This window comes from Aptenodytes patagonicus, chromosome 6 (assembly GCF_965638725.1).
Source record: "Aptenodytes patagonicus chromosome 6, bAptPat1.pri.cur, whole genome shotgun sequence".
Taxonomy (NCBI): Eukaryota; Metazoa; Chordata; class Aves; order Sphenisciformes; family Spheniscidae; genus Aptenodytes; species Aptenodytes patagonicus.
This window is the reverse complement of record NC_134954.1, coordinates 59433451-59452105: the sequence shown is the minus strand read 5'-3', so window position 1 is coordinate 59452105 and position 18655 is coordinate 59433451. Positions and strand designations below refer to the sequence as shown.

Below are 18655 nucleotides of genomic sequence, written 5' to 3'. Positions count from 1 at the left end.
AGTGTTGTAAGCTATTAAAATCTCAGAGTAACATTTATTCCAGAAATACCTAATAGCCCCACTGCAGAGCAAGTCCTGTTTGCTGGCATTTAGAGCTGATACAGAATCACAGGTCTGGAAAGGCCTTTAACAAGTCATCTAGAGAAGTCCTCTACTTCAGACTGGGTCAGTTGTATGTATGTCATTGCTAAGCGGTGTTTATTTAATCTTTTTATAAAGATGTCCAGTGAAGGAAACTCTTCTGTCTCCTCAGGCAGTTGGTTTTAGAGATTATGGTTTGAAATGCCTTTATCAGGTTTTTGAATATCTGACCTGACTCCATGATGTGCAGGCTGAATATGAAGAACTGATTGTTCCCTTCCTCTCTGCCACAGCCTTTTATATTTAAGACTGTCTTGCCCTCTGACTCCCTTCTCTACGGGCTTTATTTTGTTCAGTCTTTTTTCATAGATCTTGTTTTCTAATCGTCATTGTCTTTACTCCCTAATCCCTTCCTGTATGTGGACATCTTTATTGACGTATGATGCCCAGAACTGGTGCAGCACTCTGGTCAAGATGTTACCAATGCCAAGTAGACCTGAAATACTACTTCACGTGTTTCGCAAGCCATGTGGCTCTTTATACATCTGACTGCAGCTAGATAGAAATTGTTGATCCTGATACAATTTTTGTTTTGGCTTTGGTTGGTTATTTTAATCAAGAAGAAAGTCAAACTAACTGCTTCTGCTTGTATTCTTAGTCTGCCATTTCCAGTGGATGTTGATGATGGAGGTGGAGATACAAATGCCAGTGTACATTCTCAAATGCACAGAAACTCTTTTCCAAGAAAGGGTTTAACTGAGCAACAGAAGGAAGGCGTTGATGTGGTGATGAAACTGATGCATACTTTGGATGAAGAAGGGGGGCTGGAAGAAATTTATACTTTCAGGTAAACTTGGCTAATCCTCTTTTATCACACTGTAATTTTGCTTTCTGATTTCTTCCCCAAAAGGTGAAAAGAATTAAGTAATCAGTCACTTGGCTTCCAGTTTCACTGAAGTCAGTGAGTTTTATAACTTATTGTACACTCCGTCCCTTTCAAACGGCTTCTTCATTGGCTTTAGAATAGATAGAAAAGCTTACAGATTTCAGTGGAAAATGAATTTTTTATATCTGTATTTAAAGAAAAAAATCCCTTTTCGTCCATCTTTAGTGTTGGTGGATTTTGGAGGGAATGTTTCTATAAATGAGATTTCAAAAGCATGTTTTGGAAAGAGTTGGAATTTGTGACATGGTGCAGGTAGAACATTTGCATTTAATGGTAGCCTTTGTTCCTTGGTCTCAGACTTCTTTTAGCTCACTAGTTTATCAAACTCCCACAAATGTTTTGAGTAAAGTTGTTTGTTGAATCCTGCTCTTTAATCACAGACTGCTCTGCCATTGTGCCAAACAATATACTTTTTTAGCAGCATTCCTAATGCAAGAATTGAAAGATGGTTTTTCACGTCATGTTTTCCCAATGAAAGAATAAAAAAAAATGTGTCTCTCTGAAAAACTGTAGCTAATGATATATCCAAGACGTTTCCACATAGGTGTTGTCTCAGTTGGGAAAAAAGCAAAATGCATCTATGCGCCTTATAAAAGTCGGATTTTATTTTCTTAGTAGTTCTATTCCCCAGTTATGAAGTGTGATCTTTTAGACAACGTGTTTTTCAGGAAACTTAGTAGACCATAGCTGTAATGTGATTATCAAGTGTGATTTTTAGATGAGGTACCTGTAGGTTTGCATGCTGTTATTCATCATTTTATTTGTGGGATTCCCTTCCCTCACCCTGCCCAACTGATCTGCTTTGCACCTCAGCAACCAGTTAAACTGTTATTTGAGCATTAGTGTGGATTAGTGAAGAAACAGGTGTATGTGTTCCTGTGTATGTGTTCCATACTAGTCAACAGAGCAGTCTGAGTCTGTAGAAAAAAAACGGGCTTTGTCATTGCATCAAAAGACTGCACAGAAAAGCAGTATCTTTCTGGGCCCATTTATCCTTTAGGATAATCCACATGCATGAAGCTACTATGTGGCTTGGCCCCTTCTTTATATTTTTTTATCGCAGGCTCTTGCTACTGTATAAGCTGTCTTTGTGCCATGCTTTCAGGGGAAATCCAAAATCTTTGGATAAATAGGCATTTGGCTAATAGATTAAAGCTTAGTTGCTTAAGTTGTTTAAGAATATGTGCGGTTTTAGATGCAGTTGCTTATCAAGCTTTAAGAAGTCAGCCTTGCAAATCTATCATGATAATTTACCAACTCAGATACACTCTCCGTTTTCCTATATTCATTACTCCTGCTGGTAAAAATATTTCAACTCTTGTGAAAGTAAATTAGTCATGCCAGGAAAGTAAGTGAGAAAATTTTGTTGTATTGTTTTAGGGTTTGATATTCTGACTCTCAGACAGGAGGTACTTCTGCTGTCTCTGGGTTTTGGGAGAAGGGATTGGAGAGCAGAGGAGAAAAGACATGTTTTTAAAATACAAGTTGAAATGTGTATTTACTAGGGTTTTATTGGCTGAGTCTTCTTTGATAACAGGGAGCATTTTTCTTCTATAAATATAAGAAATTAAAGGATAGAGTTAATAAATTGAGCTTAAATGACATTTTTAGGCATTTGACACTTAGGTATTTGATTTTCACGTTCATCCTTGAATGTATGTTTTGCAGTAGTTTTAGTGATGTAGTAATGGGTTCTTTTTAAAAATCCTATATTGATGTCTCTATTACCAGAAAAAGTAATTTTTCCTTCCTTCCTTCCTTTCTCCAAGGAAGAAGAAGAAAAAAAAAGGAAACACAATGTTTATCTAATTATAAAAATCCCAGTGCATTTTCTCCTTTCATTGTGCTTCTGTTAGAATTTTCAAAAAAAACCTACTCATCCTAAGAAAGTTGAAAAGTAGAATACCAAGTTGAATTCTGTACTAATGTTTTTAGGAGTTGATCTTAATTTCTGCCAGACGAGTGCTTTAATCAAGAGAGGTAGATTTTGGGTTTTATCATCATGTGAAAAAGGTGAGGTCAACACCTTTTTATCTTTGCTTCATCATGCAATAAAAAAATTTTATGAGCACTTTCTCTGCACTGGAATTTTATAGCGAAATAGCTGATACAGTTTGTATTAGCTGAAAGCCATTCTGGGGTGCGAGCCTATTTGATTTCACAATAATATATTATAAATTACTTTTACTGTCAATTTTTAATTTTGGGACCCCATTGCTTAAAGTTGTGCAATGGAGTTAACACTCTTTAGTATAAAATCATTACAGTTCCTTTTTTTTTGTGTGTGTTTTATGAACTTGCATATATGCTGTTTAGGCTAGAAATACTGAAAGTAACTTGTTTCACTCCAACCGAATGCCCTGAAAATAATGAGTTCATTAGTACTGTATAAAAAAAAAAGTGTCAAAAGTTAATTACGCACAAACAAAATCCTGTTAATTGAAACTGGATTCTTTATTTCTTCACCTCCACTGCAGAAAACATTTTACCACTTAGAGAAGCCTTTTCTAATTTGGGTTGTTCAGCCAACTACATGCCCTAATTGGGTGAGCACAGATAAATGTAAAGTGCTTAATAAGCAATTGTGTAGTTTCATCACAAGATCTAACATACTGTCTTTAAGCCCTAATGTCACACCATCAGAAAGGCTTGAGATGAGAATCATCTACTGTACCACCTCTTTTTTCATTCTCTTTTCTGACAATAGTTAATGACAAGATTATTCGTACTGTTTATTTTCTAATGCTTTTTATGCAGTCTAAGCTGAAACAATTGGACTCCTGCATCTCCTTGAAGAGAGTGTATTGTCTGTAATATTTTATTACAGTTCACCAGAGTTAATTTCTGTTTTCCTGATTCCTTCATTTAGAGAGAGCCTGGAGCGTCTTTCGATGTTTAAGAAAATAGAAAGAAGACCTATGGCTTGGCCCTGCCAGCTCACTATTGGTTCTAATTTGTCTATAAGGATTGTGGCCTACAAATCAGTAAGTTCATAAAATCATATGGTTTAGTGTATTTTGGCAGCAAGTTATGTGCAGCTGCATGTTTTTTCCTTAAAGCTAAGAAAATAAAAGATAAAACAACATCCAAAATAATTATGGTAGAGATTTTATGTGCGTAGAAGCCGGTACATCTAAAACTGTGGTTCCCACAGCAACTCTAACTTCACCATATTGTACACATATGTTAAAGAACTAAAATTCACATTGTACAAAAATAGAAGTAATTGCTATCTATGCTGTGACGCTTAATGGTGTTGAAGTTGATGAACCTGATTAAGAATGCTACGCTTGTGTGAAGTTTTCCATTTGACATCAGTGATATGTCTGCAGCTCAGTGAGACTTAATATATATTTGTTAAGCCCTAGGCATGAGAGGAATTATGCACATGTGCATGTAAAATAGTGGGTGTAAATGTTTTACCAGCTATTGTTTCAAATCGCATCTATTGTTATTTCAGACTTGGAAAAAAAGGTATATTTTTTCAGCTTGTTTGCTTTATACTGTTTGGCAGAGCTTGTGCACAGTCTGTTTCCCTTACAGTTTATATAGGTCCTTCACACAGTGCTAGGAAGAAGTAAGTGTATTTAAACACAGAAAATGTGCAAAATTCCAGTTATTGAATAATTAATAGGCAACTATATAGTGTGGCAGCATTGATGGATCTGGTGAGATGGAGATTGATTGGTTTGTTATTTGAACCCAAGACTGAGAGTCTGGCCAATATTGCAATGTTTCAGGAAGATGTATTATGAAGTTGAAATATATCTGATTTCTGAGAGATAGGCATATTAGCCTTGAAAAAGATCTCTGCTGCCAGCTTTCTATTTGTACATATTCATAATTTTTTTTTTTTTTTAATTAGGATATTGTGCCAGACCTGTAATATGCAGTAAGAGTCCCCTCCCAAAGGTGTTTACACACAAAATAAACGAAGCTTGGGAGAGTAAGCAACATGAACTGAATGACTAACCTGAGGTCATACAGCCCCTGGATCAGAGCTAGGAGTAGACTTGTGATATCTAGTGATGTAATCTATTCTGTCTTTTCTGTTTTCTGCCCAGTTCTCCGTTTTTCTTCTCATTCACTAAGTGTATCATCAGTTTCACTTAAGCAGAGAGAAAAGAAAGCATTTTTCTTTCCCTGTAGTTGGGAAGCATTCACTCATTGCAGGTATCTATTCCTTCTTTCCCCTCCCAGTCCTGTAATGCATCTGGGATCTTTTTCTGCCTTTTGGGGAAGTTGCAGTAGCATAGGGTATTTTTATCCTGTAGTGTAGTAAGCCTGATGCAAAACTTGGGCAAACAAGCTGAATGAGCGTTGAGTTGTCTTGTATCTTTAACATATATCTTAATGCTTTGTCAAAAGTGTTTATGTAGGTGAAGGAGGTAAAATACATAGCAAGCAAGTTACATGTTATCCTGTGACCGAAAGACTTCCATGGATGGCTTAGCCCATGACTTTGATGAATACCCAAGACAAGTATGCAGTCAATATGATATAGTTCAGGTGTTAGGTCTCATACAGATGAAACAGTGTGCTGAAAGCACTGTGGTAGCAGTCAGAGATGCATATTTGGGGCTGTCATTATTAGTCCCTTATTGGCAAAACAATACAGCACTTGTTCTAAGAATTTTTTGCATGTTCTGGTAAGCACTGTGGATCCCACTGAAATGTTAAATGTTCCTTTTCTTTGAATTCTAATATAAAGGTCACAGAAGAGAAGGTGAAAAAAATGTGGACAGTTGTGGATGCTAAAACCCTCAGAAAAGATGATGTGCAAAAAGAAACTGTTTACTGCTTGAATGATGATGATGAGACAGAGGTTCAGAAAGATGATACTATTCAAGGTATGACTTCTTTATGTGCACCCTGAAGACAAACCAAAGATAATGGCTTATACTCTTAAATGACCTAAGTGCCTTTTAGTTTTATACTTTGAAGCCTAGCTGTGATCTTAGAATGTAAGCTCTGTAAGCTGATGGAACACAGAGACTGTTATGTGAGACACTTTGTCTTCACATATTTTAAAAATTCTTACTTTTGCAGGGAGTGTTGCAGTCTAATAGAATAATAATAATACCACCAGGTGGAACTTGGAAGGCACTACAGCTTCCTAAACTGTATTCTGTGGAGGACCGTACCTCAGTTCTGTAGTGAGTAGTGCTGCTACCTCTATTCTGTTTTCAAATCTTCAGTTGTACTGATAACATGAATACTTTCATAACACTGCTTTCTTCTAGATAAGCAACTGCTCTAGATATTTTGCAATTGGGAAGGTGAAACCGTTAAAGGAAGGTTTAGTGTTCAAGAGTCTATTAGCTTTGCTGTTTAATTTCCGTAACTGGTTCAATCTGAAGTAGTGGTATGCAGAATACTTTTATAACCTTCAGCTTCTTTCTGAGTGGATTAAATTTCTTAGAAGACTGAAGGCCCCAGAAACAGTATGAAATAGTCTACTTTTTAAAAATGGAGTTAAGCAAATATTTTTAATTTTTTGTGATTTTATAGATATATTTTGTTACTAATTTTTTTCTTTCCTTTGCTCTTTCAATCCCACACAAGTAGGGCAGGTGTATTAGCTGTAAAGGGCAGAATTATTGAGATAACAGTATAGAAAGTGCTGTCAAATGAATAAAATAAATTGAAAAATTGAGATACATACTGTATTTTTTTATTTAACCTTTTTCAATTGTAGCAATCATAACAGTAGCAGATAAAAATGTCCCAATGACAGTGTGATTTTCTCTGTTTCTTTAAGCAGAAATCATAGTTAAAAGCTAGTAGTCTCTTTATGTTTTATAATTTCAAAACTTTTAGTAAAATAAAAGAAAAATCCACTTTTTATAGTGAATGTATTTTGAAGCATTTTTGACCATTCTCTGCTGATGTCCTGACTGCCTAAGTTGGTGAGTGGTTGTGGGACACCAGTAAAAAGAAGTGATGAACCGTTCAATGTGAACAAAAGAGACCAAAAATTTCTCTTATCAATGGTGTGATATTTCTTACAGTTAAAGAGCTGCTGATGCCTCATGGACTTTTGTGGACATTTTGAGAAATGTCATAATTAGACAATATTTTGCATTTGAAGCACCCATACTGAAATTTCTTTCATTCTGCCTGTGTGTTTGCTTTTCAGTTTCCAGGAAAATGTATCTGCATATAGGTTTTTCATCCAGGGATTTACCTTTGTTCCTTCTGCTTTCTTTGCACCTGAGGATACCATCCTTAGTTTGTGACAGTATAATAAAGTGATGAGGTTACAGGGAGGATATTGTAGCTTGAGATGGGGGAATAAGCAGTTGGAACAGGTGATACCTCTGAGAAACTAACAGCTTCCTATTTTGTGGAGATATCCCTGTAATGTAAGGCACGGGAAGTAAAACACAGAGACATATAGAAAGACCACTTCTGCATACAAGAGTGTTTTGGTTTTCCATTGCGTGTGAGGGTGTATCTCACTTCCACTGTTAACACATTTTGTTCTCTGAATCCCTTCTCGTGTCATTTCCTGTCCATGATTTGTGGTATGTTTGGGTTTTTTTGTATTAGACTGCAACACTCCCTGCAAACGTATTTGCTGAAATCTATTCTGATTTGCTTAAATCTATTCTGTGAGCGTAACTTTGTTGGGCAAGATGTTCAGTTCCCTTACCTTCTTTCCTGCTCTCTATGAGGGTAGCCATGTTACATAAAACGATGTACAAGGAGTGGAACTGCTGTTGGTGAAGTACAAAATGTGTCTATGAGGTGTGTGGTTTTTCTTTTAACAGGGAAAGTAATTTGATGAGCGTGTGTGGAGTGTAGCTGTGGGGCATGCATGCATTGTTAAAATATTCAGAGAGCTAATTTCGGTGTTAGAATTGTAGGCCCATATGCTTACCAGATGCTCTTCTCTTGTTCTCCAGGGTTTCGCTATGGGAGTGATATAGTTCCTTTTTCCAAAGAAGATGAAGAACAAATGAAATACAAAACAGAAGCAAAATGTTTTTCTGTTTTGGGATTCAGCAGATCCTCTCAGGTACAGTACTAAACTTCCCATTCAACTTCTGGGGTTGTTCAAGACAATTGATTTCAGTTTGAATTCACTAAAGTTGTGGTGTTGTACTAGGTTCCAGTATTGGGAATGGAGCATCTGCCGTCAGGTATACAGAGCTGACTTATTTGCTGATTCTAGTACATGTAAACAGTATGTAGTCTTGTGAAGGGGAGAAGCTCATAAATGTGGCCATTGGGCCCTCAAGTGAAGCAAGAGCTACTGATCTCAGATCTCTGCAAAGTGGAGACAGGTATTGTAGTCTCATTTCATCTCTCAAACTTAGTGATGCGAGATCTGCAGCGGAAGATGGTCTCTCTTCTGTTCAGGTCATGCAGAAGCCTTTTTGGGCTTTGTCCAGCCACAAGTGTATTCTTTTTAACAGAAGAAGCCTCTCTCTCAACATTAAAGAAATGTTAAAGAAAGCCTGAGAACTGACTGCATTCATTCTCATTTCCATAAGGATTAGTTTGTGAACTGTGACTTGCTTCTTGTTTCTACTATAACAAAAACTAAATATAGCGAAGACTTCATAGAACTTAGATGAAGATAACATCATTCAAAAACTCTCCATATTTCATTGAGATGCTTGGTGTTTGTATGCACTTACCTGTACTTGTGGTATTAATGTTGCCATTCGTTTTACCTGGAAGTTGTGAGAAACTTACATTGAGCAAGTACCTTAATAAAAGCTATCCAGCACAATGTGATTTCCTGCAGAAAATCCAGGATGTAAGCATTAGGAAAGCCTTAGGCAAAGGCTTAACAAAACCCTTGTGGAAGCAGGACACATGAGAAGAAAGTACGGACATGTGAGCACAAGTAATTGCTAGAAATGTTAAGCTCCTCCCACTCTTTCTTCTCCAGGATATTGCACAGGGTGACTGAAACTTTACTCTTCTTGGAGTTCACTGCACCCAGTCCCCTTCACCACTCAAAACTGAAAGGAAATCATAGGGCAGCTCCGCGCCTTCTGTTCTGAAAGCTCCCAGCCCTCTTGCTCTTCTTTGAAATGTCTCGCTGCCTGAACAAAATAGAGCCCTTGACGAAGGCTGAGGAATCGTTACCTTTACCAGGAAGGAAAGATGCTAAAAGGAAAGATGCTGATGAAATAGGAAGTATCTGTGGGAGCTTACTCCCAAATGGATGTAACTAAACATATTTTTACTTTACAGTACAGGTGGCACAGAGACCCCTTTATGTTGCTAGATATGCCCTTAGACTACTGCAGTGCAGTGGTCCAAAGCATATTATTAACTGAGGAGCCAGGAGGTTATGTTGATTTATTGAAATGAGAAGCCAGCCTAAATGGGAACTGTAACCTGGTTGCTCCTTGAGGATATTCAGAACTTAAAGTTGTTAAGTAACACGGGAGCTTGTGTACTGAAAGTGATTGATCGAGGAAACATTATCGTGCTTGAGCTTATATGCCCTAAATTGGCCAGGGCAGAGAGGTGTTAGGGAGTGTTAAATCCTGTACCAGAAACTGGATCTAACAAGTGAAATGTTGTGTCTTAACCCAGTGTTTCAATGAGACAATTTCTTGCATCTTTTCATGCGTTATTAGCCTACAGCTGAGTCTTACTATCTTCATTTAATTCTGTAAGATGTATTTCACCATGTGCAGTGTTTTCTTATGCTGGAGGCTGGCCTCCTATTTTGACTTGAAGTCTGAATTTTATTGAAACCAGAAACTAAGAGGAAAACATGAGAAGCATCGTGCTCCTGTCAGTGAGCTGTTATTTCACATGGATTTTTTTTTTTCCCACCATTGGTCAGATAGTGTGGTAATACCTTCAAATACATAGTTAATAATTAATTGTAGGAATATTTTTGATTCACATAAATATGCCTCAAAGAATTAACAAATTGGGTTTATATTTTTTCAATGCACAAAATATTTATTGCTTTTGATAATTTTTATGATGTGCTTGTCTCTTCTGTGGATTTCATAATGAATAGGAGTTGCATCTTAAATAAAGTGCGCTCTGGTCCTGTAATTAGGAGTGTGGGTAATTATGCCCAATAGTAGTTGCATAGACCTCAGTGGAATAAAATTATTCAGGTGTGATTGCAGGATTAAAATTACACTGTATAGATAATGATACCAGGAAGTTTTCAGCTACAACTAGAATTTTCAAGACCCATGCTTTCCCTTATGTTTTGGCTCCTGAATTTTATTGTTTGGAATCATAATACTGACGCTATTCAAATGTATGTTTTATATTAAATTGTTTCTTTTAAAAACTTTGGAGAAAAGATAATTTATTATTAACTAAAGAAACTGGAACAGCTCCAAATACATAATTAAAGAAGGAATAGAACCACCTTATATTATTTTTCTGAGTTACTCACATCCCTCAGGAAAGAAGATCAGAGGCCGCTTAAACTTTGATTTTTAATTTATAAGCAATGCCATGTAAATCAAGAAATAATACTTGAAAATATTACAAAGGGACCATTTTTTTTTTTCCCCAAACAAAAAAAGGTGGAGTGATACACACGTCTAGTTATTTATACTATACTGAACATAAAATTTCCTGAGCTTTTAAAGACAGAACAGCAAAGAATAATTGCAGGTAGAATAATCTGAGTTGAAGAATCGTGCTGTAATACATTAAGCAGATCTGCTCTGGTGCAAGTTGTCACTGACTTCAACAGCATTATGGTAATTTGCTAAATAATGAAACTCCAGGTTAGTTTGGAGACAGTGTAATTTGAAGAGATTTTTCTTTAACAAAGAAAGGTCATTTTAACCAGTGTTCATAGTAGGGTGCAGTCTTTGTGACACGTTTTCCGCTATTGCAGTGTTTCTCTGGGTGTGTCTCGCAGCCTCTGTGGCTCCAGCTGTTCCAGCAGTGCCCCTTAATGAAACTGGGTTTGTTTGTTTTTTTTTTGTCAGCCATTTTCATGAACAGCATAAACTCTGCTAACAGAATTGCTTCTTTGCCAGCACAGCTGTACATACTCCAGGTTGCTGTTGAAGTAGCTTTATTAATTAAGGATGTGACTTTTGTCAGCTCCTTTTTGACATGTCTTTGCTAGGAAAATTTAATAGCATAGATGTGGTGTCAGTTAGGTTTAGGTCTTTTGTTAACTACTGTGGTTTTCCACACTGACTTTTGAATTACTGCAGTATTATTCAGACTGATAACAGCTGCAAGTACCGTAGTCTTTCATTCCTGTCCATCAATAGGAAGGTATGAGAACATCCTGCCGAATATGACTGAATATCCATATTGAGTGATAAATGGAGATATGAAACACATACAGAGCTGTAATTTCTATGCACAGTAATTTAATTTTGTGGCTTCTCACTTGAGTAATGTGTTAGTTGTTTCAGAATGTAACTGGTCCAGTCACATTAATGACATTTGTTTTAGATCAGGCTAACTCTTGACCATTTGAATCTGTAGATCCAGAGGCATTACTACATGGGCAACCAGGTTCTGAAGGTCTTTGCAGCGAAAGATGATGAGGTAAGGTGAACTGAAGTTCAATGCTGAAGGTGTTTTGCTGTGGAACAGAAAAGAACAGTAGTGGCGCTTGAAATTGTCCCTTCTTTCCGTGTTAATAAAACAAATATTCTTAACGCAGCTTACAGAAGTCTTGTTCCATTGCCCAACATTTGCTGAGCTTTGAAGGGATCCACTATCATGATGAGATTTAACCTTTCTGCTTCTTTGTTTTTTGAACATGAGAAAAGCTTGTGTTGAAGTTATAGCTGAAATGGGAACTGGTCTTGACTAAATCAGTGTTGTTGAATTCACTGGTAAAAGGTGTATTTCAGCAGACTAATGAGAACTTGCATGACTCCCTAGACGTTTTGTTTGTTTTTTTTTTTTCCCTCCCCAGAACGCAGCAGTTGCTTTTTCTGCCCTTGTTCATGCATTGGATGAGTTGAAAGTGGTAGCTATAGTGCGTTACGTTTATGATAGAAGATGCAACCCACAAATTGGGGTAGCTTTTCCATGTATTAAGGATGCATACGAGGTAATTTTTCACCCTTACCTTTCTGTAGATAGCCTCCGTATTGATGCTTTACAAATACCAATTAATAAGTGATCATATTTGAACCATATGAATTTGCAGTGTTGTGTAATACCGGAAGAAACCAATGTGACTTTTCAGAGTGATTTTTAGGAAATAGTACCGAGTCTTAGGACAAGGAGGTAATAAATAGTGTTAAGAAAATTCCGTAGAAAAAATACATGGAAAAATAATGCCATATATTTCTATTAGTATCCTCTATATTACAGATTCAAATAATACTGATTTTTATTTCAATAACATAGTAATAATTTAATTTTATTATCCTGGAAATCTCAATTTTGTTGGTATCTAGAAACAGTGTAATCACATACTTATGTAATAAGTTACCACTGCTTTCTTGCTGTGTTACTACCTACCTCTCTGCGTACAATCCAAGTTGCACTAGATTATTTCATTTTCTTAAACTATGGATTTATCTCCAGGTTGCTTGGTAGTGCAAAGTTTGAATTTGATAGTTGGCGTGGCGTTTCAAGCATGTCCAACGACGCTGTTGTCATTAGGTTTCCAAGTCAACTGGAACTGAGGGGAGGAGCTCACAGCATTTAAAGCTGTTGTTTAAATTCATATGGACAGTTAGGAAGACAGTAGTATATTTATTTACTTGAAAAGGTTATTTTAAAAAACAGGAGAAAAAAAATGAAGTCTGTTTCTTAGGGAAAAAAAAGAAAGTTCTGTACACAGCAGAATCATATTTGAAATAAATTTTTTAAAATTCTGAGAGGCCCAGAAGCAACACAGTATGTCAGAATTTTTGCAGCATATGTTTCCACTGATCTTACTTACAAGAGACTATTGAAAGAGCTAAATATGTATACCATGGCTAAGCAATGATGAAGGTGGGGGTGGATATAACAATCTTCAGACTTTTGAAGAGTATAAACGTAAAGGATGGAAAGGAATTATTTAGGGTGGTATGAACTGGAGGAGGTATTTGAATAAAGAAAAAACAAAACCAACTCTTGACTTTGAAACACAGTAAGCTATGATAAAACCTCCCAAAGCGCCAATGTATGGGGTATTTAAAGCTTGGCTGGTTGGAACTCTGCACGAGAAAAAGGGATTGGATGACCTGGGAGATCGTTATTCCACTAGTAGAAAAATGAGGAGTGTAGTCATTGCTATATTATAAAATAATGCTGTGTTTTATTCTGCTTAAAACTGTGTTGCTCTGTAAATACTTTACTTAAGTATTTTGATACACACAGATATTAGATCTTTGGATTTTTCTTACGTTTATATTGTCCTGATAGGGCACTTTGGGATACTTTAGATTTTTTTACTTTAGGCTCAGTTGTTTCTTTCTTCTTTTGTCTTGCTCAGTGTCTCATCTATGTGCAACTACCCTACATGGAAGACTTAAGACAGTACCTATTTTCATCCTTGAAAAACAATAAAAAATGCATTCCTACAGGTAAGATAGTCCTTTGCTGGGCAACTGGACAAAGTAACCTACTTGTCTTCCTTAGAGACTCTAAAAGAGCTAGAATATTTGGCTTTCCAATGAAAACATAAGCTTTGTCACTATTTTGGCTTAGGGAAAAAACCCCAGGCCGTTGGGAATACATTATGATGATGTCATCTTGAAGTGTAAAGCCTGTATCAAAACTTTAACAGCTTAGTTGCAGGCTGAGCAGACTTGAGGTTTGCAGGCAGTCTTTTAAAACTGTCCTGTTAAATGACTTCTGGCTCGGGTTATGGGATTATTAGTCTCACAAGATCTCTGATAGACATCTGAGATTTAGTCCTCTGTATCCTTTGGTTTTTGAACTCATTTGTGAGACTAAATGGCCAAACCTTGTGGGAGATACGATATGTGATTAGCTAGCTAGAATTAAAATAGAGGCATCAGCTCCGTTTGTACGAAGCTGGTCCTGTAGCCAGTTGCAGTGTGGCCTGTTAATATAATGTACAAAGGCAAAGACTGTACTTTCTGTGGTGTGTTGTTTTTTAAAGCATGCACTTACTGGTGTCCAGATTCAGATAGAGGGCGTCTTTGGAGAGCCACAGAACATGCAGCCATACAAAGCTTGACTCACTGTTCTGAGAATTTTGCACAGCAATGAGCGTAAATGGATGTAGTCTAAAATCCACTCCCACTTCTTTAATTTGTTACGAGGTCCATTGAATGGGCATCTGCACGTCAGGGTATATAAAGCACGCTGGGTTGTTTCTGAAACAGTTTCTGTTCTCTTGCCTGTAACCTGCAGTTTGAGAACAAATCTAAAACCTGTCTTACCAAAGCAATAGTTGTGAACTGTGTTAATTTGCAGTCATAACTTTTAAAATTTATATTACGCCATTTGGTTTTTCAAACCAACTGTTCCCCTTATTTTCTGAGTGGCCTATAAACCTTCTGCTGCAAATAAAAACATCTTGAAAAATAAGAAAAATGGAAGCAGAAAGGCAGCAATAATTGAGGTCTTGGGGGGGAAAAAAAAGGCTTTAAGACTTTACATTATAGTCCTTAAATAAAGCAGGGAGTTTATTACTGTATCCATTATCCATACTCTTTATTGGCACGTCTGTATCTGCAGTGTATTGTGTGGCATGTAATGAATTGGTCAAAATCTCACATGGTGAAGTGTATCTTCATTTATAAATTGTTTCAAGAAATCCATCCATCTGCAAGTGTATTTAATTTTTCTTTGTATGTAATTGCTGCCTTAGTGGATCAGTTATCTGCTGTCGACTCTTTGATTGATTCTATGAATTTGATTTATGAAGATGATGATGGAGAAACTTTTGAAGACCTGTTTAAGCCCAGCAAAATCTCAAACCCTCATTTTCAGAGGTTATATCAGGTGAGATGAACTATATGGCATTTTTTAAAAATTTCTTTTGTTAAGACTTTTCACTTTTCTGTCTTTCTCTGATTCACATTGGAAAGATCTGCATTGTGAAGATGGGAATATAAATTCTTTTGCATTTAAGTATGGGGTAGGCAGTGATTTCTATGTTGTCCCTGACATAGGGTTTATTTTTAAAAATTCCAGTTTCCAAGGGAAATTACACCTGTGCTGAGGTGTCTGCAACAGCATCAGTGATACTCACAGGCACCTAGACTAGACAAGTTCAAACTTGCTTGGGTATCTCAACACTGTATTGCAGTGATCATGGTGCGGACATAGACTTAGTCTTCAGCTTCTGGGCAAAGAGAGAAATTGACTGAAAATCGGGGATCTTTTTAGCTCCTCATTCTGTGTCCCATCAAATCTTCAGCAGAGTCACTTTTCTGTGCATTGTTGCATCTAGCAGTGGTTCCAAAACAGATCAGTCTGTGGTGAACTTGATCAGTAGTAAATGGTTAACATTGTTGACATTTAAAACATTCCATTTGGGTGTCTGAGCTGACGCATTTTACGGGCAAGCAGAACAGTTCACACTTCTTGCAGTTATTGCATCAAGCTGTCTACATTTTGATTTACATTCCTTTCATATCATGAATATTTTCATTGCAACTGTGAGGATGAGAGACTTAATTATACATTAGAATTCAAGTGTTCAAAAAAATGACACAGCAAATTCAAAAATAAGGAAAATTACAATGCAATTTATGCAGCTGCAGAATTGTGTTGTATACAGAGTCATGGAGATATACTGAGTGCGTGACTCCACTCTGAAAATTGACCAAAAATGGTATTATAGCAACCATGTTCATCATGTCTCAACAATTCCAAATGAATTTTTTTCAGTTTACAAGTAGGAAGAAGATGCTTTTTTAAATTAAGAAAACTTACCCTAGCTTCCAAAAGCCATGCTGCCTCAGTATTGTCAAAAGCAGCAAAGGATCTGAAGGTCTGTATGTTTCAGGAACACATGTAAGCCCACTGTCTTCAAATCTTACTCTGATTGATACCTGCAGAACTCAGTGTTCGCTTCAAATTCTGCCAGCCATATTGACAAGATGGTGTGTAACTGAATGCAAGATTTGGTCAGTAGAAGGTTATTGCTGGGCAAGAGCTTAAAATGGATAGACCTCTCCATGACTCGTATTTTAGGAAGGGTTGTAAAACTTGGGTATTACAAAACAAATATGATTTTGCTTGTAAATGAAACACATAGGGGATAAAATTTCCGCTATTATATTGCTAGATGCAATTTTGCATTCTTTTGGTTCAGTGGATGTCACCTGTCAATGAAAGATGTTTCTTTAGGTGTGCCATTTGTTTTCTGAAACAGTATGATGGTGGTGTCCCAGCAGTTGAGTCAAGTGCTGCTAGAAGAGAGTAACTGTGTAACTCACCAATTTTCTTAGAGGATAATAGGATTTTGAGGATAATAGGTGAATGCTACTGGTGGAAAAAGTGTTTATTGACTGTTTCAATGTACTAGGTAGTATACAGTTCCTGTCCACAGTGCTTGGTGTTTATAAAGCCCTAAATTACGAGTCCTTTTAGTGCTTTCTTTTGCCTGCGCACAGCCCCATTTTTTTGTCTTGGTTACAAAACTGCTATTAATCTGTGTAAGTTGCAGAAAGATTGTTCTCTCCTTTGCTGCAAACATGTTCCAGATTCTTAATATTTTGCTCTTAGACCAAGTGGCACTGCTGGTTCCTGAAGAACTATGCAGAAAAATTACACATCATCTTTTGAACGTAGCCAGTAAATTGATTGGGCTGAACAGGACCTATAGATGGTTTGGAAAAATAACTCTGAAGAAAGGATGAACTCCCCCTTCATTTCCTTGCTCTGTTGCCTCATGAAGATATTTGGAGTGATAAGTGACGAGCCAGAATTTAAACAGAAACATCAAGCTAAATTATATCTCTGGAAGTAGTGGTAGGCATCAGGAGATGACAGAGTGGGTGGAAAGGAGTTGCTAATACTTGCTGGAGTGGAAGATGAGGAATATCCTATGTCCAGAGTTTCAACTTTTATTCCTTGCTTCCAGAAAAGCCTAAGCAAACTTCCATAGCTTTTGTGGTGGCAGACTTCCAACGTCATTGTTTAAGTTGTTCCTCTTAAATACAGGGATTTGAAGCACATAAGACATCTGGGGAATGCAGTGCATTTTATTTGATAGCCAAATAAACAAATTGCTCAACTATGATTGTTCCATACTGAGACCTGGGGGGAAGGTTTGTGGGGACAGTGGCCTACACCATCACCATAGTTCATGGGATCCAGCTGCAGAGTCTGCATCTAAATATGCTATAATGGCTCTTGTTAGACCACATGTAAGAGACTGTGGAGGGCTGAGCTCGTTTGTAAGTGGTTGGATGGTCCAGTGATGTTCTTTCAAAAAGCAGAGCAGCAGGGGGACAGGAGGTACCTCACAGAAGTCTGTAAGGGCTTTCAGCAACAAGTAATCTTACCTTTGGTTGAATGTAGTGGATCTGTTGGACAGTCATTTTGAAATCGCCACAAACTAGATATAAACTGAACTCTAAGACACTTGTGTTGGGATTCAGTTCACGCAGGTTTAACCACCCTGAAACTAGCCAACTAGTGTAAGCTGAGTTGTCCAAATCTATTCCATAATCCCTGAAAAAAGAACCTTGGGAAAGTAATTGACCCTTCTTGTTTTGGAGATCCTAAGTACATGATAGTTGTGGTTGTGTAGAGTGAGTAGGTGACTGGTATAGTCTAGATATTTATCTTTTAGATAGCTGAATCTGTCTCCCATGTTCTAAGGCTTTAAATACTGTCAGGTTAATGTAGGATTTATAGATTTGCTAAAATATGTTCTTACAAAAGTGTGTTCTAGATGCTGTGTGGAACAAGGCAGGATGCTTTCTTGCAGTAAATTCCTGTCTATTCATGCATTTATGCCATTGCTTATCATGGAATTAATTATGTGAAAAGCCCACTTCGTTACGTCCATTGACCAGTATCTTAGTGTGACCCCTGTTCCTGAAAGCTGGCTGCATCTCTAGGCTGGAAATGTAAGGAAATTAAGAAGAGCAAGGAGAAGCTAGTATGTTGCTGACAACATGCATGAATAAAACAGTGAGTCTGGAAGCCAGTGGCAGTGTGGGTTGCCTTCTAGCCAGTGAAGGTAGGAGTGGTTCTTGCTGGGCACAGAAGGAAGAGGAAGCAAGGTTAAAAGGGACTGTTTCGGATTAGAAACTTAAGGTTAAGTCTGTTCAACTTCATCTCCGTTTAGCACCTGAGTTTTGATGGTACCTGTCATCTGAGGTTTCAGAGGTCGTCATCTACTCTAAAAACAGGAACAAACGGAGGCTGTGGCTACTCAGTCTGCTCAGCTCTTGCAGCTGCATACATAGAGATTTTGGATGCAAAAGCCTGAAAAAACACATTCACAACAGGGGACTTAGGTTTTTTGCTTTGTGAGTTTAATTCAGTCCCCTAATACTGTTTTAATATTGTTTTTTTGTATCACAAGAGCCATTACTGCAGCTTCCGGCAACATTTTTACTCTCTTTCAAAATAATTATGCCTTAAATCATTACAAGTGTTTCCAAATCAGTAGCCTTGTATGACTGCCTCCCTTTGAAAGTATGCTCTAATATGGATTGGAATCTTAATGGCAGCATGAAAGCACATCAGTATTGATGTGTAGCATATGGTCTGGATTTT

At 37.2% G+C, this 18655-nt stretch overlaps 1 protein-coding gene across 4 annotated transcripts in view; it reads left to right on the top strand.

Annotated features, from left to right (window-relative positions):
- The window catches only part of XRCC5 (X-ray repair cross complementing 5), a 54995-nt gene that overhangs the window by 10443 nt on the left and 25897 nt on the right, over window positions 1-18655 (top strand). For 3 of the 4 annotated variants that reach the window (XM_076342884.1, XM_076342887.1, XM_076342885.1), the window contains exons 6-13: window positions 740-928; window positions 3897-4011; window positions 5739-5877; window positions 7936-8048; window positions 11480-11542; window positions 11919-12056; window positions 13437-13527; window positions 14784-14917. In XM_076342884.1, the coding sequence (XP_076198999.1) occupies window positions 740-928; window positions 3897-4011; window positions 5739-5877; window positions 7936-8048; window positions 11480-11542; window positions 11919-12056; window positions 13437-13527; window positions 14784-14917 (982 nt within the window). The remainder of the gene's footprint in view (window positions 1-739; window positions 929-3896; window positions 4012-5738; window positions 5878-7935; window positions 8049-11479; window positions 11543-11918; window positions 12057-13436; window positions 13528-14783; window positions 14918-18655) is intronic. The other variant, XM_076342886.1, reaches the window with a different exon arrangement.